General features: G+C 41.2%; 2 protein-coding genes across 2 annotated transcripts; both read right to left on the reverse strand.

Moving 5' to 3' along the window:
* Positions 1 to 442: 442 nt before the first annotated feature.
* On the reverse strand, positions 443 to 8,490 carry il17rc (interleukin 17 receptor C). The gene is made up of 15 exons (XM_069679076.1): positions 8,386 to 8,490; positions 7,836 to 8,137; positions 7,325 to 7,556; positions 6,219 to 6,313; positions 5,992 to 6,103; positions 5,874 to 5,915; positions 5,666 to 5,784; positions 4,389 to 4,445; positions 4,235 to 4,295; positions 3,907 to 4,124; positions 3,181 to 3,234; positions 3,040 to 3,091; positions 2,826 to 2,921; positions 2,459 to 2,497; positions 443 to 2,370 (listed from the first exon to the last, which is right to left on the reverse strand). The coding sequence occupies exons 2-15, from the start codon at positions 7,941 to 7,943 to the stop codon at positions 1,817 to 1,819; spliced, it is 1,839 nt and encodes a 612-aa protein (XP_069535177.1). The 5' UTR covers positions 7,944 to 8,137; positions 8,386 to 8,490; the 3' UTR covers positions 443 to 1,816.
* Positions 8,491 to 10,064: 1,574 nt separating this feature from the next.
* LOC138605614 (inter-alpha-trypsin inhibitor heavy chain H3-like) lies at positions 10,065 to 22,989 on the reverse strand. The gene is made up of 20 exons (XM_069677984.1): positions 22,918 to 22,989; positions 22,093 to 22,253; positions 21,847 to 21,951; positions 21,477 to 21,639; positions 21,268 to 21,378; positions 21,048 to 21,176; positions 20,787 to 20,903; positions 20,524 to 20,692; positions 20,327 to 20,437; positions 18,412 to 18,593; positions 18,102 to 18,281; positions 17,867 to 17,988; positions 17,355 to 17,605; positions 14,574 to 14,630; positions 13,064 to 13,144; positions 12,067 to 12,264; positions 11,651 to 11,819; positions 10,560 to 10,708; positions 10,385 to 10,466; positions 10,065 to 10,284 (listed from the first exon to the last, which is right to left on the reverse strand). Exons 1-20 carry the CDS (start codon positions 22,987 to 22,989, stop codon positions 10,170 to 10,172), a joined length of 2,724 nt encoding a protein of 907 aa, XP_069534085.1. The 3' UTR covers positions 10,065 to 10,169.
* Positions 22,990 to 23,558: the final 569 nt, after the last annotated feature.

The raw sequence follows: 23,558 nt of genomic DNA on the forward strand, positions 1-23,558 counted from the left end.
GACGTTTGACAGTCTTACATTACATGAATAGAATTTCTCTGTAGGTTTTTTTGTTGTTGAACATTTTCTCGCATTTTCTCTGGTCTTAATCGAATGTTTTCTAATGATCAACAAATGCCATAAAAAAAAAAAAACTGAATTAAGTATTGTCTGTTTAACCAATGCCCTGTTTAGCCTCTTTATCCTTTCCATTTCCTGTCATTATGATGAACATATGCTGTGTAGTTTATTATAAGTAATTCCCTCAAACACCATCCTGCTGCATAAGATAAACTATTATTTGAGTAATGTTTGCTACAAACTACAGTTCCCAGGCGGTTTAGTAAATTATTTAAAGGTGCAGTGCAAAGGATTTAGTGGTATCTAGCAGTGGTAGCAGACCTTCCAAGTGTTTTCTTATATTTTATTTTCAATACAATTATACACATTATTATTATAGTATATATTTATACATTTATACACAAATATATTATATTATATTATATTTATATATATTTACACGAACCCCTGCATACTCAATATATTTATCAATCACCATTTTATAATGTAATAATAATAATAATAATAGTAATACTACATTTAATTTGATGGCGCCTTTCAAGTCACCCAAGGTCACCTTTCAGAGAATAAAAGCATAAAATAAATCATCAAACATTATTAAATCCAGATATCAACCTAAAACAAGTGTCGTGCACAGTGTCAGAGTGAATATGCCAGTTTGAACAGGTGGGTTTTGAGTTTTAATGTTGTGATGGAGTCTGACTGTCTTATGTGTGGGGGGAGGGAGTTCCATAGTCTGGGTGCTGAGCAGCTGAAGGCTCAGGCACCCATGGTGCTGAGGCGTGATGTGGGGATGGTTATTAATCCAGCAGAGGCTGAGCAGAGGGTGCTGGAGGGGCTGTAATCTTCTGTGCAATTATCTAAGTGCAACTACCATTAGTAAACATTGCAATTTTACTTTTTTTATTTCTTAAATTCACTTAATCATACACACCATAAGAGTTTAGCATTCTGTGTATTTTTCCTGGTCAATAACTGATCAATCCAAAAGCGAAAGGTGTACAAAGTGTATATATTTATTATCATTTTTATGAATATTCTTTGTAATCATTGCTGAAATTGTATTAATGTCCTTTGCATTTTGTATCTTTCACTTCATTACACTTGTCAATAAAGTTTATGTTATCTTTTCCCATCTTTTAGGAGAACTATCAGTGGATGAAAATTGAGCAAAAGGCCCTCTCTAGAACTATTATTTGGTTTGTCCATTCTGGGCTACTGTAGAAACATGGCTGTGCAACGTGGCAGGCAGTGGGGAAGATACCTGCTCCTTTTGTAAATATAAAGAGCTTATTCTAAGGCAATGAAAACACAATAATTAATATATTCGGGTGATAATATATCAATTAACACATACTAATAAATATTCCATTAGTACCAGTTGGATTAATGCCCTGATTTTACACACTGAACTTTAACTTGTCCAGTAAAAAGGGGATTGGGGCAGGAAATCTTGAAAAGGAAGTAAAGTGGGAAATAACTGAAAGATGGATTAAAGTACTGTTAATTTTGTTTTTTGAGTGCCATTTCTTGACAATAACATAAAATGTAGAGTATTATTAGCTGGTCTTCATTAGTGTCCTCCTCTGTATATTTCATCCACAGTGTAGATGAAAGTGTCCTTCACAAGCAGAGAGCCACATTATATCCAGCATGGCAGTTGTGTGTCCGACAAACTCCAACATATTAACAGCGTGACTCCATCTGCTGGTCTCTTTTTTCCAGATCCATCTGAGTCACTCCTTTCCCAGCCTGGCTACACACATCCACCTGCTCCCCTCCCTGCACCCCCCACAGTGAGTTCAGACAGGAGGGCCTGAGTCTTTGAGGGCAGCTGGAACAGGGGCAGACCCTGAAGAAGCTCTGGTAGACTCTTGTCGCTGCTTTGATGAGAGTCAAATTTCACCAGAAGAAACCGCTCTCCTGCTCTGCCCAGCTGCTTGTCCGCGTGGATGAGGGAGAGGGAGGCTGTAAACACGTCAGAGTAAGGGGACATCATCAGAGGAAGACCCTTGTAGTCCCCCTTTGTCTTTATATCCTCTCTGTGCCAGTGGGTCCATTCCTCGGCTCTCTCCAACGCCTTCCGTGTCAAGACGAGCACTACTCGGCCGCCCTGGCTCTTCAGCTCCAGCAGCTGGGAGTGCAGCCATGGCAGAGGTCCCAGAGTGCACTGCTCCTTCCTGCTCCACTGGTCCACACACACACTGAAGCCGTGGTTAGAGAGCAGGGACCCGAGACGACATACTGACTCTGGAACACCATCATCCACATCTGGGGGGCTCAGCAGCACCACATGACACATTCTGCCAACTTTAGAGAGGAAAAATAACAGGATGAATGTCAGAAGTGGCTCCTTCATGTTTTCATGAGTTTATTATTAGAGGAAGTAAGCACTCACCTTTGACAAATCCGCCATGATGCCAGCTACACACCCATTCTATAAAAGTCAAAGTAAGTTGTTACACAAGAAGGCTTAGCAGCAACACACTACAAGCATTTGAGTTAACATTTGAGTGCCACAATGGTATAATTCCTCAAACTGTATGTGGGTGAATAATTGCCAGATCTAGTAAACAAGATTTGGTCTGTGAGGCAAATGAAAGGAGCCTTTGTGGAAAGTGCCCGAGGAAATTCAACTCAAGTTGGACAATGCATGTTTTATCTCTGGAGACAAATTCCATACCGTAAAGTCCAGACACCCCTTCCTCTTTTTGTCCTGCTATTCTTATCATACTGAATGCAAAAAGATGTAAAATCAAACTTACTCTTGATGAAGCCGTGCAGGAGATAGAACATGATCATAGTCAAGCAAAGCAGCATCATAACTCCAACAACCAGGAGACTCCAGCGCCACCTGTCAGCTGCAAGTAGGACAAAACAAAACCTCCGTTCACAAATAGCTTGATAGGTCAGATGCTGTATTTTCTCATAAATGTGTCAAGCTCCATCCAGAGTCAGCTCAATCTGTGTCAAACTCACTGTTGTTAAAACAGAATGGACCCAGGTGACGTCCCATTCCTTTTATCTTCACCTGCGCAAATAGACAAACATGACTGAGTCATTCCACTTCAGTCAACTAAGAATATATGACTCACAAGAGGACCATGATGAATACATTACCATCACACACGGTGAGAGCTGTAGGTTGATGTCTTCAAACACCCCTATTGTCTCCTGAAAGGACACAATTGTACATCTTATTAACGTCTTAAACCTCACTGACTTGCCACTGGACATATTCACACAGCGGCCATTTTCCTTTGATGTCACGCTCAGGGTGGGAAGCTCAAATGCTGTTATTATGTTAATTTGCTGTGTACCTGGTTGTCAGGCTTATAAATAAGAAAATCTGACAAATCATTACAATTTCATTACTTTTTGATTGATCAGCAACTGACAAGACAATGACGAGTGAAAAAACCAGGAGGGAAATCTGGCAATTTGATAACCCATAGCTATGGTCAAAGAGCTAACTTTAGCATTCAGACATATGCTAGCTAATATTATTGTTTGCAAGTAAGTCTCTAAAAGCTAATTTTACTATTTGGTGGTCAGTACAAAAGGAAAGGTTTATTGTTAGCCAGGAATTTACTTCCTGTCTCACGTACAGTATTAGCTAGAAAGTGGCTGATGCTAACACTAGCTGTTGTCTAAGGGTAGCTAATGTGTTATCAATATTGTTATCTTTTGTAGAAAGTAGATATTTCACTTTCTTACATAACATAGCTTCAAGTACAGGATGAACCAAGCTGATACAGAATATATATTTGATACCATAATCCAGTGTGGGAAATGATGTTTTTTACAAACCTAAAACACTTCGGGAGAAATAAAAGCATTTCTTACCCACAATCCCTTGCTGTTTTGTCTCCATGCTCCACTATCCAGCTGTTTCCTATAGCCCTTCACCTCCCTGCAGCCGATCTCCCTCTGACAGGGCCACACTTCCCCCTCCAGCCTGCAGGGGGCAGACACGTTCCACGACAGCATTGTGAGGTAGTTGATCATTTGACCCTTACCCACAGATACTGACACGTTCTCCCAAATGTTCCTGTGGAATAAACCTGGAACGAACATATAAAACATGAGCATACTGATGGTGAAGTCACATTTAACATATAAACTGAGAGCAGACAGAAATAATGAACACTATAAGACAGACCTTCAGACTCACTTGTGTTAGTGAACGGGCAGCTTAGAGAGCGCCTGGACCTTTCATCATCCTTATCCCAAATCTAAAACACAAACACAGGTCAGTCATATCGCTCTGTACATATACAGAACTGTTAATGTGTTAGCAATGAGTTATGATGCTGTAATGATGGTACCTGGAAACACATGCAGGGGGTCACAGAATACAGTGGGACGGTCGGCCTGTTCCATTTCTGTAAAGTAACATTAAACATATTATAGGTCATGAGAGTGAGAAAGTATCTGAGTACATTTACTCATATTCTGTACAGAAGTTCATCTGGAAACTCCTGCAGATTAGGGTGCATAAATAAAAGATTAAAAACTAGAATTGTGAGGTAGCACTTATTTACAGTAATTCCATTCTATGCTACTTTATAAATCCTTTCGGAGGCAAATATTCCACTTTTTACTCGACAGTTTTATTTTGATAACTTTAATCACTATTTAATTTGTAGTATCGATTATTCATACATAATAAAAATGTTTTATTATAGATAATGTGTAAAAAGTTGTTAAAACTAGGGCAATCTTTACCAGCTGATACATTAAATTGCCCTACACTTTTATATAAAAATAATTATCATACATTATAGAGTTAATGATTCAGAACTGGTCCATGCTTCTGTATAATAAATACTTTTACTTTTGGCATTCTAAGTACATATAAGAATACTTTTACTTTGGTATTTCTACACAGTTGTCTTTCTACACTTTTTTTTAACCATTGGTGGAGACTTAACTAATATTTTTCCTTTTACTGAAGGTACTTTTACATGACTTGAGTGCTTCAGTGTCATGCATATTTTACAACCAATGCACTTCACACAGAAATATGTCTCACAGCTGCAGGAAATATATTAACAGGAAGTTGGTTATTTGAGATTTAAGCTAGGATAAGCCAATAATCATGTGGGTCCATTTTTAAGCATGACTGTGAAACATTCACTGTTTTTATTTTCCCTTTCTGGTCAAACCTGACTGTAAACTGAACATCTTGCTGTGGACAAAACATGCTTTTACAATATGTGAACTATTGGGAGATTGTGATGTGACTTTTTCTATTAATTGAGGAACTAATAAAATTAATAAATTAATAAAAATATAATTGCTGCACTTCTACACTTGTAAAGTAGTGACCATAAAGTGATTTTCAACATAAACATTGTAAGGATATAAAACACGATGCAACATCAACTACCAACAGTAAAGCTCCACACCAGCTGATACAACATAAAATCCTGCTTATAACTTAATGCATTATTATTATTACAATAAGTTTGCATAATGAGTACTTCTTAGACACTACCCTCTGTACTTTAACTTTAGTGATATTATTAGTACATTACTTTTTTACATTGCTGTGGTGCTACTTTAACCTGCCACCAAGCTTAGGCCTGACACGATCACTGACCTGACATCTTCCGTTCTGCTCGTTCTGCACGCACACACAGGGGAGGCTCTTATTCCTGCCAACAAACTGCAGCTCCACCTGATCCATCTCTTTGTTAATCACGCTGAGGAGCCTGGGCGCTGAGGGGAGGGAGACAGACTTGGCTTTAGTTCCACATAAAGATGCAAAACAGCTCAAAGGAAGTGCGTGAACTGTGGGGATTATTTACCTCGACACTCTTCTACACGTTCATGCAGCTTCTGGGAGCAAACTAAAGACAGAGAATACAGTTTGTAATCAGACAGTCTTTACTTCTATAGTTTTAACTATGAATGACCAAACGTTACCTTCATCCAGAGAGGGAGCAGTTATTGTTTTTACATGTGACTGATTACCAGAATAAACAGTCACTTCACTGCTGAAGGAAACGCCAGCTGGCTCATTAATCACCATGGAAACCTAGATGTCACACACACAAACAGATAAACAGAGAGTTTATAAGACAAAGTGAGCTTACAGTACATCCCTATTGACAGGGCACAGTTTGTATTGCAGTACATGGAGTCTACAGTACCTTCGCTTGAGTAAGAGCTGGTTGATTGACGGTAAATTCCACCTTCTTGCATGTGGGCATGGTGTGTGCTGTGTTGTAGCACACAGTCAGTGACGCTGTTGCAACAGACAGTAGGAAAAAAAAGGTAGGGCTCAGAGTTCAGTGAAACAACAAGGGAAAACTGAACTATAGCCTACTTCCATACACACAATAAAGCACTGTCATGTTTTAACCATAAGCTGGTATATTTTACCTACTGCACAAACAGCATGTATGTTATCATATCACATCACATATCTAGGTAAGTGTCCACCTACTTTCTGTGCAATGTTGGACTAGGAAAAGTACAAGAACAATAAACTACTGATAATGTCACTTTATCCTTCTTACAACCTCTGAGCCTGCTGATTCACTCTTCTGGGAAGGATTTCGCAACACCTCAAAACACACCTTTCACCAGCTCAGCGTCATATCTTGGTTGTTGTTCAACACATTCCACTTGCAGTAGCCTTATAATGTTAAGTTGATCTCTGTGCATTACTGAAAGGAAGAATAAATCCAGAGCTGTCTGGATGGTGAAATGATACTTTAAGGGCGGTCTGTAGCAACGTAAAGGATTAATGTTAGATTAAGTGAATAGATTACAACAGACAAAATATCTGGTATGTTCTTATAATAACAAGTAATAACATGGCAGTTTGTTGGGACATCACCATGTGGCTCAAACAGAGAGCGGCCTACATTTACGAAGTAAACTACATGGAAAACTACATTTAACAAATCTCTACCAGATCTCACAAATGTGAGATACATAAAACTATACTGTACTAGATATGCTCTCTCTCTTGGAGGGGACTTGAAGGAACACAAGGCAACACAGCCAGGACGTCACTCAAGATCTCAGTGGTTCATAAAAGTCAGTGCACCTTGCCCCTCCTAGCTTTAGTTGTGACCTCGCTTGGCCTGCAGAAGAGGCCCTTTTATGTCCCCTTTTTGGTTTTCGGCCCCTGATATCAGGGTGGTGCCCCGTAACATTCAGTCCAGATCAAAAATGTTTTAAATTACAATATGAATAGTCATTTTTGATCATTATCAATGTGCTCCAACCAGATCCCTACAGTTTGTACCTATTGGACTCTCCTCTCCGTAATCCTCCTCATCATTCCCAGAGTGGCTTTCGTCCTCCATGTCCTTATCCACATGGATGTGTATCTCTGTGTCAATCAGCAGACATAATGTACACGGTGCTCTGTCACTGCAGCAGAGCTTGAAATATGGCGTCAGGCTTCGGACATCCACAGAGTCGTCTTCTTCCACAGTAAGAGCCATCTCATCCTCCATAGTGCAGTTAGAGACGCCCTGAAAGGAGGCAAAATATGTTTAACATGATGTGCCTGAATGCATCTGGAGGGTCAATATTTGCCTACAGTGTGATAAGTCTACGTGTAACACCTCTTTGTTATGAGAAGTTGGCCAGTGGTGATAAACCTTTGAATTAAGTGTTTGAGAATAAAACGCTTCATCAGTGAAAAGGGAAATGAAAAGGTCAGAGGCAGCACTAAAAGGAAATTAAATATGTAATCTGTCAACATAAACTGAATGCACTTCAGTGTATCCAAGCAGCGAGCTCTTCAGTACCTCAGAGCAAATCACTTCAAGGCCGTCATATCCAGAGACGTCCAAACCACAGGCGGACATGTGCAGAGTCAGTAAGAGACACCAGATGGACCATCCAGGAGGAAACATTCTGCCTCACAAAGGTTTCACTGCCTTATCCAAATATCTCTCATGAAGACCTTGTTAGACAAGTCCACCGTCTTTTCTTCCCCATCATGCCTGTGGGTTGGAGATCGCCCTGATAAAATCCTGGCTGAAGCGGCACACTGGCACAGAAGTCATTGAGTTAAGACAAACTGCTGGAGTCAATGTCAGGGTATCACCTGAGGGAGAAGAGGGATGAATGAATACAGGTGCTTTCCGGCAACACTATGTTTCCCTTTGTAATACAGGCAACAGTTTTCTGTTGTTTGACTTGGCTGGATTAACCAAGCTCAGATATCTTGTTTTATATCGTAACAAGGAGCTGATAAGTCCCTTTTTAAAACACCAAAGACAAGAAAAGATCACATGAATGAAACAATATAAATGATGTCAAATTACACTCAGAAATATCACCTTGGTTACTCACTGTGTTTGGTTATCCACGGGGAGTAAAATCCCTCTGAGGTGTGTTTTCCGCTCCACAGATTGTTAAGCTGCTCACCTTAAAGTTGCTAAGACGTGTCTGACTCATGTGAAAATTGAACCCAACAGAAAGTCTCTCTCTCTCTCTCTCTCTCCCTCTCTCTCTCTCTCTCTCTCTCTCTCTCTCTCTCTCTCTCTCTCTCTCTCTCTCCCTCTCTGTGTCTCCAAATCACCTTGAGCACACTCTCACAGTGCACACTTCCTGCTCTACATTCCTTATTGCAGTGTAACCAGCCTGACCTGGAGGGGTCAATGTCCAAAACTGTGTGAGAGTGCTTTAACTCAAAACAAACCTCCTCCTTGAACCAATTCACAGGCCCGACACTTCTCAGCTGATTTGTTGGCAACTTATGGTAACACATCTCTGACTGTCCTTTTGCAGTTTTTGGGAAACTGTGCTCTGACTCCGACAAACCAGTTTATAACCCACGCTCATGAGGATCCACATACCACAGTCATAATGCAGTTTAATGAAAGAGGACAACCCTTATAGCACAATGACACGGCTCACACAGCAGCTCAACTGGTTTGACGACAAAATGTAGAAGCGAACTCAAACCATGCCTGCTTATCACTCTCTAACAATGTCTTCGAACCGGAGGAGAATAAACAACCACCTATTGTGCACTTTGTAAACAGACGTGAGAGAGCTGCATGGCTGCAGTCATTTAGTTCTTATTGAGTCTTTAATGCAAGGCTTTATACATGCAATGTTTCAGAGTTATATCACCGCATTTAACTGACAATTGTTGTTGTAAAGGGCTGCCAGATTAGGATTTCTTTGCCTTAAGCTGGCTCTGTTGCTTTCTTTACATGCAGTGCATCAAACTCACCACATGTTTTTTCATTTGGCCTTTTTGCTGTTGTCAATAGGACAGTGGATTGAGTCCGAAATGAGGGAAGAGAGAGAGAGGGGATGACTTGCAGCAAAGGGTCGAAGGTCGGAATCGAACCCTGCGCCGCTGCATCGAGGGCAGTGCCTCTATACATGGGGTCAAGCTTTATCTGCTGAGCTAAATCTGCTGTGTCATAATATTACTACTTTATTATCGTTATGTTAGATTTATTTTTTTTAAAGAGGGGGTATTATGCTGTTTCACATGTTAAGACATATATATGATTTAAAAATGTTGGATGTCCAGACTAAACGTGGGTGAAGTTTCAAATCTGTCGGTAAAAGTATGTTGGAGTAATCCCCAGGCCTCTCAGCTCAGTCTGCAGGCTGCTGTGAACGCCAGGTTTCACACAGTTTTTTCTACATGCTGCACTTTGTGACGTCACAAAGTGCAGCCTCGGCAGGCTTTGGAGAGCTGGCCAATCAGAAGAAAGTGGGTTTCTTAAAGGGACAGAGCTGACTGAGTCGTTTCAGGCAGAGGCTGTATGAGGGCCTGCACAGAGCACCAGTGTGAGAATATGCTGAGTTTTTTTTAACTGTAAATTATGCTAAGCTACTCCACAGAGAGTGAAATATGAATTATGAATTAGCATAATACCCCCCCCCCCCCCAAGATTTTGATGATGTTGTCACATCTAATAAAGGTGTTTAAAGTGGTGCAGTAAATCTTTTATCAACAACAACAGCAACAAAACAGCGACATCATCTGACAAATCCTTTAGGTCAATATTTATTCATTAAGTTCATACAAGGCAAGTGTTTTTGTTACATACAGGTGTAAAGTATTTTTCCATGATGGATCACTGTCTGCCATGATTCAAAACCTTTCCCAGTTAAAGATCTGCAACAATGAACTCATTTAGGGGTCTCTGCAGGGCCGACTCAGCGGTCATGAGCCAGCAGTCCAGAATCAGGGCCGTGGCGATACTGTAGTCAACACCTTGATGTCTACGAAAGAAACATAAAAGATCACGTTTGTGGATAAAAGTAACAATTATTGTCACACTCTCAAAACTGCTCCCTTTTTTATACCAAGAGCAAAACATACCTGGCAACATCAATCTCCTTGTTGTCGATCATAAGTTTTGGGGGACTTTGCTGCACCTCCTCGTAAACAGCTGGCTTTAGAGCTGAACACCAAAAGGAAAACAATACATAAAAATGAAAGCTGGCACAGAAAGAGACTGAATATTTCGTTGTATCATTGAAAAAAATCCACCCACCTAACAACCCTGTGACGTTGGTGTCCGTTGGCATCTGTCTCATCACCGGCCAGAGGAACTGGTTGAAATTTTTCCCATGAATCAGGAAGACCATGCGCATGTCTCCAACTGCAACGTCTATTTCTCTGTCCCGTCTAATCACTGTCGCACTAGAAAAGAAAACACCTCATCTTAAATTTCTTGTGGACTCTTTTAAAGGCTCAACACACCTGGAAAGGTCACTTTGAGTATTTTGGATGATTGCACCGCAGCTCAGGCTGATCTCCTGTGCAGGTGTATCAATGGTGTGCAGGGCCTTTAGCATAAGCATCAGTCTGCCTCTGCCCTCTGTGCTCTCAGCGCTGAGCGGCTCTTTTTGTCCAGACATGCATTAAAGGGGGGATTTGTTTTAAAAAAAAATACATTTGACACAAATCAGAATATTTCACTTGGATGTCCTCACTGTAAAGCTACAGCCAGCAGCCTGTGCCGTGGCTCTGCATAAAGAATGGAAACCGTGGGAAACAGCTGATGAGCTCTGTTTAAAGGTAACACAGCTCATCAGAGGCTCACTAATCACCATGCTGGATCTCATCTGTTTAATCTGTAGAAAAAAACTTGGTATAAATACAACAAAGCACTATTTTATGGGCTTTAGACATGGAGTCTAAGTCATCTCATCTAACTCGTCTCTGGCAGCGACGGCCAACATTTTAGGATGTCCAGCGTCGCCTGCGCTTAAAATAAAGGATAAAACATAGTTTACAGATTGACTAGCAACATGAGAATGGAGATGGATTTTCGATACATCGTCCAACAGCAGATTGTTAGCCGCATTTGCGTGAAGATGTCTGTTTATAGAGTTGAATGAAAAGCTAAATCCCCATCAGATGACCACCGATTGATTATGTTCGGCCCCTTTTGCTCTCCACACGGACCTCTTTTCCTGAATGCTACCAAAACCTGCTGATACGCGATTGGTCACCAGAACTCTGTTGGAGAGTGAATAAATGAGTTTCCCAAAATGCTCTGATGTGATCTGACATAAAAACTCTGCACACAGAAGCAGCCACCCTATTTCCTGCCATTACAATGCAAAATACAAAAATCACCTTCCAACTGTTATGACTTTGTCCTTTTCGATGTAGACGGACACGTTCTGTCCTTCTCGTACTACGATTAACTGCGTCTCGACCGTAATGTCGTGATGAGCTACATGGATGACGATCCTTTTGAAGCCTCCATATGCAACTGAGTCAAGCTCACCGTTCACAGACAGCTCTGATGCAAGAGAGAACCAAAATAAGATTTAAAACAGGCAGTGGTGGAGGATTTTACTTCAGTGAAAGCACACGTATATGATGTAAGAAATACAAGTTACAAGTCCTGCATTCAAAGTCCCACATAAGAAGTATACATTGAAATTGATAGGTGAGACTATTATGTATTTTGAACTAATAACAAAGGTTTATTGACTGGGCTGTGTTGAAAGGTAAATCGTGATAGCAAAAAGGGGAACATTACTGACCTCTGCTGGGATGGTGAAGAAGTTTAAGGTGGACGTCTCCAAAGATATCAAAACACAGTGGAAGAGACTGGTTCTCAGTTTTCAGCAGAAACTTGTGCGCAAGAGGCAGTAAAGGGACTGCATGAAGCGGAGGAGGCAGAGCAGGCAGAGCCGGAGGAGAGAAAGCACCAGTATGAAGAGTACGATGGGCAATATGATCTACAGAGAAACACAGACAAGCGGAGGCACACAGAGTCACTTGTACTGAAAATAAACACTCTAACAAAATAAAGATGCATTGATTTAAAATGAACTATCCAAACATCAACTTTCCTCTGCTATCGGAAAACATGTTCATCTTTTGTGACACACGCATCAAACAATGTACTGCTTGTGACAATGACACAAAGAATGACACGAATCATCAGGATTTTAGGAGCATTACAGCCGATCTCAAATTATGTGTTTTTATAGTCGCAAGAAAGAACGCCTAAGGATGATGGAACATGAGCGTTACTTTATAAATAGCTGATCAGCCATAACATTATGACCACCTGCCTATTATTGTGTAGGTCCCCCTTTTGCCACCAAAACATGCCTGACCTGAGGAAGAGTTCACTTGCTGCCTAACATATCCAACCCACTGACAGGGGCCACTGTAACAAAATAAACCATGTTACTCACTCGACATGTCAGTGGTCATAATGTTGGCCGATCGGTGTATATTTATGTGTTGACAGAGCTGAATGATGTGTAGAATATTGTTTAACTGCAAAACACCCAATGTACACATTTTTATTGTTTTTTAACTACAATACTGTAGTACTATATACAATACTGTAGTACTATATACATTACTGTGTGTATATACAGTATGTATGGTTATCCTTGTGAAGATTCTGCAATAGGACGGCGCCGTAAAATGATTATTGTGAATTACCAGTTTTAAAAAAAACCCATTGCAACAGAAATACATTATACAAACAGTACTATGAATTACATCTACGAGATACTCTACCAATAGTTGGTCCTTCGGTAACAGTGGTGGTAGGTTGTGGAATGTACATGTCGTAATATGCACCCGCAGTTTCATATTCAGCTGTAAACACAAAGCTAGTTATACATTCATATGACAAAGCATAAGAAGATATCTAAATGTTTTATCTATATAAGTCTTTCCCAGAGGTATGAAATATACTTGTGGTGGTAGCCGGCCGGGGGCGGGGCGGGATGAGGTTTGGGGGTGGGGGTGCCTGTGTTCTCCCTGTGGAGACGTACTTTATACTTTTTAGTAACTGTGCGCGGAAATACGCACAGATTGGGACCTTATTGAGCCAGGTACATCATGTCACAGCATGAGAAACACACAGCTCTGTGTTATCGTCTCCTAACGTCTGTGGTTAAAAAGGAAAAAAACAAAATCGAATCTGATTTTTGCCGTCAATTACCATGGCAACGATTGAAGCTTCGAAGCATTCGGGGCAGCCCTAAACAATATCCACTGTTTGCGGGTCTTCAATGCAATACAACACGTGTGCTTCTCTGTCTGTTTCTTTGCAGAGCATGTGTGACTTTCAGCAGGTGAAACTTCCCCGCAATATCTGAACGAACAGGTAGGGGAGGCTAGATTGCCCAGTGCCACTAACCAATCGCGGATGGCTTCGTTCTCGCGGATAGATAACAAAAAAAAAATGCTATAATGGTTCGTTAAATAAAGTCTATGTGTGGGAAACCCTGTTGGATTTCACAGACAAACTGAAGATGCTTTTAAGGTTAGTCTATTTAAAATTGTTCTTAAACATGACATTAAGAATTTCTTTCTTCTGCTGAATTTCAAAAATTCTTTACAGTCTTTTTTTCAGCAAATACAATTTGCGTATGTAAATACGTACAGTAAAGAACAAAGTCAGGTCCGGGGGAAAAGCATCAGAGTTACAGCTCTAACAAAGATGCTTTCTGCTCTTAGTTTGCACAATATGTTATCAGGGAGCTGTCATAAGGTCCGTCTTTTTTTACAGTCTATAACTTTGTCTCAATTTGGGGGGCAGTATCCTTCGTTTGAATTGGCGCAATGAATCTCGTGATACGTTGGGCCGCAAAGGATGCACCCGATGGATCCCTCGTGGCTCCGGAAAAGGAGGACGCGTTTGTCAACCGTATCTGAAGGAGCCTTCGAAATTGGAGAGACTTTGACGCGCCGCTGTGACGCAATCGGCCTTCAAATACGCCCTTCAAAGGATGGAGCCCCTGGATTGGGACACAGCTCATGATTCAGCTCGAAGAGCAGCCCCATGTGGTTATTTATAAAGTTGTAGTAACATGAAATGAAAGCTAGCTCTTCATCAGGTTTGTTTCCAATGTGTGTCATTAATGTTTTCTAGCATTGGAGGACAGATTAAGAAGATTGTCATTCGTTAGTGTAGGTGTGTGTCGCTCATGTTCGTTTTAGTTGAACATGCAGGAACACTGTTAACATAATTTTATAAACAGACAAACAGATCAGAGCTGGTACAAAAAAAAAAGTTAACCTGTCTGATCAAAGACATCGAAGTCGAGGTCGCTTCGAGCGTGTGCGGGAAAATTGCCTGGAAAAGAAGATTAAAAATGAAGGGTTATTATTATTATCTTGCATTCATCTGTTGAATAAGTAATTGTTAGGATTATATCTACTAATTTTCGAGCAATTAGCCTCTAAAATGATATAAATGAACGATATATTTACTCATGAGTAGATCTGTACACTGTTGTCCTTAAATGTATACTGTGAGCCATATATAAAGGAGACATGCCATGTATGGGGAAATATGATAGTTGTGGAGGTCATTTGTTATAAAGATCCTGTGAGGACTTACCATGTCCATGATTGTGAAGGGTAATGTATGTAATCAAGATTTGATCGAAGCAATTATTCAATATTATGTTATTATATTTCTCTTTAAAAACAGGGCATTTCATGTAAATAGTCCCCTGTGATTGGCGACTCCATGATTTGGGGTCATTATGGTTCCTTTTTTGCGAGGTTTAGTGCCTTTTTGTGCCACTTTTACTGCTCCAGGCTTATGAAGAATGGTTGGCAATTATAATAGAAAGTTTGGACAGCCGTTCCCGAAGTGGAGCAGCTTGAAATCCATCTGAAGAGCGTAATCTTAAAAGACGATGTGATGGATGATGGCAGTGTGAGGAAAAGAACGTTTTTTCAATCTATCAAAAGGCTCAACTATTATTTTGTGCCGGCCTATTGATCTTTGATATCAAACAAATAAAAGGAATAAAGTCAGTGATTTGGGAGTCTGATGAAGTGACCATATGAGATGTCCTAGATGCACGTAGATCAGTATTATTTAATATACTTAGACATTTAATATAATAAGATACAAGAAGGATATTTTAATCTAACCATCGGAACTGGTTAAAAATCACAGGCCATAATGGACGTCACCAATTGGTTTACAAACGTGAATTAAGCCTGGAGTTCAGGATATTGCTAGTTTTCTGCAGCCAGAAGTGACCATATTTGAATGAGAGGGCGGTGCTGGAGATAAAAGCTAAGCAGTCTGTGCCCGTGGTTCATCTATTGGCTGGTTCTATTTGTGGTGGTGACTGATAACAGATGTTTATTTATCAGACAAAAGAAGCAGCGGACGCGCCTCTTAGCCCAGTAAGAGGGCGGAGGGTGAACGACACTACTTAGGAAACAAACTAATTGATCTTCTCATCACTATGTTCCCCTGTGATCTCACCAGGGAAAGGCCAACAACTCCTGACTCTTTCTAGGCACTGACCGACAAATAAATAAATGTATGATAAACACTGAACAGGCTAACAAGGCAGTTATGGCGAGCACAGTATACCTGCTACTTAGTACAAAAAATATACAATAATGCTAGAATTGCACGGCCAGATAGTTCCATAACTCACACAGAAAGACAGATTATTTGTCCGATTTTTGCATTAAAAATTCCCCAAAAGGCTCCAACAACACGGCGAAGTAAAGTTCTGTGTCTGTGTTTCTACTACAAGTATCCATCTGTCACTCAAGTGACCACGCCCCATGATTTAAAGTAACAATCTCAAACTTTTTCATGTAAATAAATGTCTTTTAAGTCACTAACTATCACCAAATGAGCTAACACAATGGTGATTGAGCCTATGGCCCACTGATGAAAGCCTTTTGCAGTCCATCATAGTTTTCTGGACTGGGGGTCTGTGGCGACATTCGCGGAAAAAGTCCCAAGCGGTGCCCAGTTAGTGATGTGTTTTCCATCACCCGGCAGTGGTTGGTCTGCCAGAGATATAGTAAAGTGAGCTCTTTATAACAAAACCGTTTTTTGTTCCAGGCTGTAAACATGTTCATTTCTGCTGTAAAAATGGACATTTTCCCTTCTGCTGTAATTTTATTTCTTGGTTTCTGAAGCCAGCCTCAAGTGGACACTTGAGGAACTGCAGTTTTTTTGCACTTCCGGCATTGGCTTAATTTTTCAACATCGGAGGTTGTCGCTTGTTCAAAATACATGCATCACACCATTTGCACACTGGTGCTCTGTCTGCTGCACTGCGCTGTTTTCTTTTAATGTGCCCCTCCCTCCACAAAAGCCTTAATCTGTCACTATGAACAAGGAGTTCTTCAAAACAAAAAGTTATTATAAAGTCAAACACGTATCGTGTAGGCCTATCGAAAAGGTCCAGATTTGTAGCCATGTCATACCTTGAACACTAACAAAACCACTTTTTCCGGCAGGCTTTTTTCTCCTTTTCGCTGTTGAAGAGAGAAAAATAAGGACAAGAATAAGATACGATTGGTAATTGATTTACTAAGTCCAAGTTAGTGTTTTAGGGAGGGGTCACTCATTTTTGCTCACACCTAAAATTTTGACTTTCAAATGTATTTATTTGGGGGGGGGGTTATGTTATTGTGTTTGTATCTGAGACCATTATTTATCAGTTGTCTGCTATTGTTGCGTTAGATTAAAAGCGATACGTTAATCAATTAATCAATTATATGGTTATTGTGGATTTTTTAACTGTATTTCATATATTAATTATTATTATTATTATTATTAACTCCACACTCACATTTGAAATGTTATATATCAATACAAGTGCCACCACAAACTGTAGACATGGAATCTGTAGTACTTATTAAATGCAATAACTGTTCATTCATTCTTTGTGATTACGCCACCTGATGCCGAAGTAAGGAAGTGTGTCCTACCCTGTAATCGTCCCCACACTGAAAAATGGAAACAAAGTGCTGAACACTGCTGACTTTGCATTGTGTTTGTTGTTTTGTTCACATTTGTGTTGCTCACCAGGATACTGGCCTGCAAAACCATGGTTTGGCAGGTCTAGGGTTCCGAGATGGAAACGGCTTTGTATTTGTGGTGGTGATTGTGGTGGCGGCAGGATTTCACCCTCCTGGGGTTTATGGAGAACATCTGTGCTCTCCCCGGGTGGTTTGGTGACCACCATGGATGTGAGCGGGGTCACAAAGCTGTACTTCAGTGAAAGCTCCAAGGCCTCTTTCTTGGCACTCTCCCTCTCAGGTCCAGATAACTGCAGTCTGTGTCACAAATTATGTAACTGATTTAAACATGTGTATCGATATATAACGGTCAAGTTTTATAAAGTCAGTTACTGGCTCATGCCAGCTTTGATATATTTTTGTTCCATCCTCAGTAGAGAACAATCGAATGAGTGAACAATTAATTAACATTACCTTAGGCTCTGGGGAATATTGATGGGCTTTTTTATGAACTAAATAGTCAGTAAATAATTGATTATGACGAAGACAAAGAGAAAAGATGTTTGACTTTACGCTCACTCTTTCTCTAGAAGCTGTTTGACTGTGAGGTAGGCCCAAACCCTCTGGATGTGACTGTCAGACACCGTTCCAGTTGCCTCCACTGTGGCGTTTGTGTTAGAAAACACCACCCTTGTATTCCTCTGTCAAAGTCCGAATGAATTCAAATGTCAGTGTTTACAGGGACAGCGTTTTACAGTGTTTAACATGGCTTAAAGAAGGTTACAGCTGATATGCAGAGTGGATCGATCCTTACCGAAATGGCAACAACTTGTGGGGTGAAGGTTTCGATGTCATTGTCAGAGATCTGACCGGCCACAACAATCTCAGAGCCATTATAATACTGGCTGAAGTTAGTCTGAGTTAGATTGACCCCACCCTCATAGATCATTATCACATCTGTCAGCAAAGGAGTGGCAACCTCTTCGTAGAAACCCTGTTGACATACAGGACGGACACGGGATGAGTGTTTAATTGTTCCACAGCCGACCAAAAGCTCATTCCATTGAAATGTGACACGTTGCTACATAACATTTATACTTTAGGTGAATTGAAAGGGATCATACCTTCAGCTGTAAATCAGCATCAGAGTCCTCATAAATCCGTCTTGCCACACCATTGTTCTGCAGCGACATCTTCTCAAGGAACTCGAAGTTGACATCAAAACCAAAGCCGAGACAATAGAGTGGGAATTTACCTGCAATCGCCTTTCGTACATTTGACTGTATTACTTTTATATCTGTCACTCCTGCAGACAGAAGACACACAATGTGCAGTTTAAATAGAGAAGTTGAACTTCAACTCCCTTACACACTACAATCAAACAACTTCTCTCTGATTAGTGGAAGGTAAAGTGTGCAAATGTTATGCAAAAGTAACACACGAGCTGACAGGAGGAAAAGTCTGATGTCAAGCCAGATTCTTGATGATGATGAAGGACTGCATTGTTAAGGGCCTCTATATTCTATGCTCAATCCAAAAGGCAACTGGTCTTGGTTGAAGTTCTTGTTTCACCTCTCATCCCAAAGGCTTCTTCAGTTCTACACTGACCGGTAGGCGGAGCTAGAAGTATAACTGCGTTCACACCGAACACGAATGACGAGACGCGAATGATCGCGATGCAAATTCGTGTGGTTTGAAAAAAATCTAACTTCCTCGGCGAATTCGCGTCACGTGGTGTCGCGAAAGCCTATCAACATCGAGATTCTCCTGACGCCGTTGGTAACCATGGAGATAAGCCCCGCTTCCTCTCCTCCATTCCGGAAGTGAAGGACGAATATTCGCCTGTTCTTATTTATACAGTCTATGGTTCTTAGGCTTGTTCGAGATGAGCGAAGTCTGCGCAGAATCGATCGCCGCCTTGCCAAGCATAATGCATGGTTAGATTGTTGTCCGACTTGCTCTGAAAACCCGACTGCGCGAGGCTTTGAAGTCCCGCGGGAGCGAGGCGGCTGCAGTTTTCAGGGCCAGGCGCCGCAGTTGCTCTCCACCGACTGCACAACTCCATGCATGATGGGAAACGACTTGCTCTGGCTTGAGTGAAGCGCCTATTGGCTGAAAAAAGCCTTGACATCCCCCACAAGGAAGTGATGAGACTTCTGTCTTGTTCATCATTATTCATTAAACTTAATGAAGTGTCAGACAGACACCAAACGGGTTTATCAAAGTACTGTCATTCACATTGTAATGCTTTACTCATGCCTCATGAACGGTGTCTTAATAAACATGAATACAATGACGTTTATATCGAAATAACTATCAAAAGCCCTGAATAAAGTATAATGAGAACTTAATATTAAATCCAATTAACATAATAATGATTGTAATAACAATAATAACAACAACAACAACAACAACAACAAATGAAGACCTAATTCACTTCAATTTACAGTGAGGTGTTGGTATTATAGAAACTGTCCTACTTTATTACTCCTCCCCCGACTGCAACCGGCTCCTCTCACCTGTTGTCGAGGCGAGCCGGCAGTCATCTCGAACAAGCCTATTTAAACGTGAATTTTGATCCAGCGGTCAAACTCGCGCGAGTAACGCAAGGCGAATATTCGCTTCGCATTCGGTGTGAATGCACATCTAGCCTCTGTAGGTAATTAGTATGCTAATAGATGTTTAATCAAGGGTGAGTCATTAACCTGAGCTGTTGACCAAGTATCACTGAAGCCCCTTTTCCACTGGTCAAAAAACCCGCTAACACCCGACTTTTTTGCTTAGTGGGAAAGGCTACAATCGGCATGCAGACCCGGCCCAAATGACTCTGCAGTAGACCGGGGTAATTATCGCCTCGGCTCCCATCAGCATTGATGGAAACACAAAACCCGGGAAACGTCTTCAAGAACTTTTCCAGTTGCCTTTTAACTTAGAATGACCATGACTTGGATGACTGAGAACCTTCACAGACACGCCTCTATATTCATTTCCTAAACTATGTGTGCACATGTTGAGTGAATGTGTGTCTTATTGTATAACCTGAGGTTGGGTCTCCATCTGTGAGAAGTATAAGGATAGATGCTGAACCTTCCCTAGGATTTACATTCAGCATCCGCGCTCCCTCTAACACAGCTGCGTTTATGTCTGTGGCTGAAAAAACAAACATAAAAAAATGTCTAACATTCTGCTGTCAAGTGTTCACATCCCTCGATGAAATATTTCTCAAAAAATCTCACCTCCTCGATCTCTAATTTCCCGTGCAAATGCCTTGGCGCTAGCCAGGTTTTGTTCGTTGGCCTGAAGAAGTTCTCGTTTCCAGTGAAAAATGCTGCTATCAAAAGTGATGAGACCAAAGAAGTCTTCTTTCGCCAGGTCATTCAAGATATGGAGCAATGCGATTCGGGTCTGGTTAAAAACATTGTTGACACATTACAACGTTGTTTAATCTTTAACCGTGGACACAACAGACAAAAAAGTCTGACACCCTTCAAAACTGTACCTGATGCATTTTTCTGCCGTGCATTGAGCCGCTTTGATCAATGACGAAGACAACATTTTTTGGTATGCGGGGAAGATTAGAAGGTGCAAAGTGATGAACAAAGTACCCGGATGACCTCTAAGGAAAGGAATAAGAAGACAGTTTTAGTTGTTTAGGGAAAATAAAATATCCATTTCAAGTATGGTGTTGTAAAGCTCTTGCAGATTACTTTTGAACGGTTGCTAAATTAAAAGTCTTCGAAGAAGTGAACTCTTGATGTACCTTAATATCTCCAAGTGAGCTGTCCCTGTTGACGTCATAAACAATAACCAGATCCCCATTCATACCCTGATCTCCACAGCCGTCACACGCTTTCTGCTGGTCCTCTGTTGGGTAGAAGTACACCCAAGCCTGGAGACAGGATTTCAAAAACAGTCTGGACTCAGTTTTGCTGTCACTGGGGTTAAAAAAGATCAGACTGCTACACCACAGCATGCTGTACCTGTGTGTCTGCCAGTGTTTTGGTGATGGCATTAGCCAGGGCATTGGTGCTCAGTCCTCCTTTAACCTCCATGAAATTGATGCCAGATTTCTCATTGATGTGCACATCAACCTGGCAATGAGACGGAAAATGAAATAGAGGTTTGAGCCATGGAAGATGTAACTCCGGCATTGTTTTCCACTAAAGAGATACCAACAGGAAATACACACCTTGAAGTCTTTGACAGGCTGCATCGGTCGAGCGTGGATTTGCAGCTCATACTTGCCCAGCCTGCGTTTTAGTAGCTCCTCATAGGTGAGTTCAAAGGTGACCTTTTTGTGAGCAGCCACATTCACAGAGGTCTTGAATTCCTCGAGGGTCCTCCCTACAGAACTTCAATAGAGATGATAATCATAGCACTAAAGCAGTGGTTTCCACCTGAATAAATCAGTGCATACTTCTGAACCCAGAGGCTATGGCCTTGTGAACAACACAATGCACGATCTGTCCTCCCAAATACACAGGGCTCTTCTGCTAAAGATATCACGAAGAACCACCTGCAGAAGATCTGGCAATACATTAATCTTTTGATCCATGTACCTGACAATCCCAGCGCTTTGGCCAAGGGACACAGCATGAGCATACTGCTCCTTTGCCGCCTCCTTAGCTTTCACGACGCCGTCGTACGGTTCTCCATCTATAAACCTAAAGAGGACCAAGAATAAGTCTTTGTTGATTTATGCATCACAGTAACCCATGATTTATTTTCATCATCATTCTTCATTCTTATTGTTTTTATGTGCGTATTGCTGTGAATATTCATAGTTTTTTTTTGGCTTCACGCACATTCTGAATTTAGTGATGAAGGCGTTCTTGGGAATCCGAACGTGGAACTCGATTTCCTTCGACTCTTCCATACGGTTGGCCACGCGGCTTGTGATGACAGTGGTGGCATAACGACTGCTCACTGTGGAGTTGATGTGAAAGCTGTAGATGTCCCAGTCGTCCTGAGCAAATACAGGCGGCACATTTCACAATTTGAAAAATGGCTCGGTTAATCTCTCTGGCGGATGACCAGCTGATCAAAGATGAGTGTTGGTGGGTGGCATCAGAGAGTCATTGGTCATTGGTTTACCTGCAGAGACTCCCCTTTCTCGTTATTTTACACCCAGTAATTTGACATGGTACACTCCCAAACTTAATGATTAATATTAGGTTAGACTTTTGGTCCCCAATCAGGGGTATGGTCCCCACATTGTAGCTGTGTCAACACTCTCACACAGACACGCACACAGAGAGTAAAATGTTTTTCTCACTTAGATGACTTTGGATTGTCAAATACAATTTTTTTTTGGAGTTTAGCTCATAGCTAAGCCAAATTTACTGTAACCCTTTACCAAATACCAAGTATTAAGTACACTACACACACAACAACATGAAACAACAGTGAAGGTAGAGACCCTGAAGGTCCTTCAACCTCGGCTTTTTGATGTTTATCAGAGGCGAAGTTCAGCGTGTCGCAACTTATAGAAAGATGCTAAAATACAAACAAAAGAAAATCAAGCCCAAGCCTTGCACATGTGTTAATTAATCAATGGTAAGATTGATATATTCAATAGATTCAGTTTCCTTGAAGGTTGATGCCCTTTCCTTGAGGTTTTGTGGCCTTACCTTGTTTGGTAGTGTGGTAACCAAAGCCAGCAGCAGCCCAAAGAGGCTGATTTGCACCACAGCTCTCGCCATGATGGCTTCCACCAGAATGCAAGCCAGGCAGCTGAAAGTGTCTTTTTAACCCAAACAGACAAAGAGGGCATGTGTACATAGTGTTTTTTTTAAAGGCCAAACTCTTCTTTCGCTCTCTCACTCACTTGTAAACAGGACAAAAACCCGCCCACACATGAAAACACACTCTCACACACATGCACACACTGCACACACTCTCACAGCTAACTAGAAAAATCACGTTTACCAGAAAATTAAACTGCCTAAGTGAACTTTCCCGCCAACATCGAGGCTCCAGCCTGCCCACATGACCAAAGACTTTGGTATCAAACTGAGAGTATTTCATAAAAACACTTAGATTGTCAGTGCAGCTTTTTAGATAAATCTTGTGATGCAACTGGACACCTCATCAGGGATGTTACTTGGGGTCATTGGGTGTTTTGGGTCTTTCAACAATCACACATCCTCAACCAGGCAACCCAGCCCGGGTTGGTCAGGCCCCAGCTTGTGTCCAGGTAACACTACCCCACCCACGGCTCTCCTCTCCTGATCCAAAGCAACCTTGAAGCAACTTCTGCTGCCTCTGGGGC

This window comes from Semicossyphus pulcher, unplaced genomic scaffold (assembly GCF_022749685.1).
Source record: "Semicossyphus pulcher isolate SPU_LCO1_2020_fin unplaced genomic scaffold, fSemPul1.0.p SCAF_3, whole genome shotgun sequence".
Lineage (NCBI taxonomy): Eukaryota > Metazoa > Chordata > Actinopteri > Labriformes > Labridae > Semicossyphus > Semicossyphus pulcher.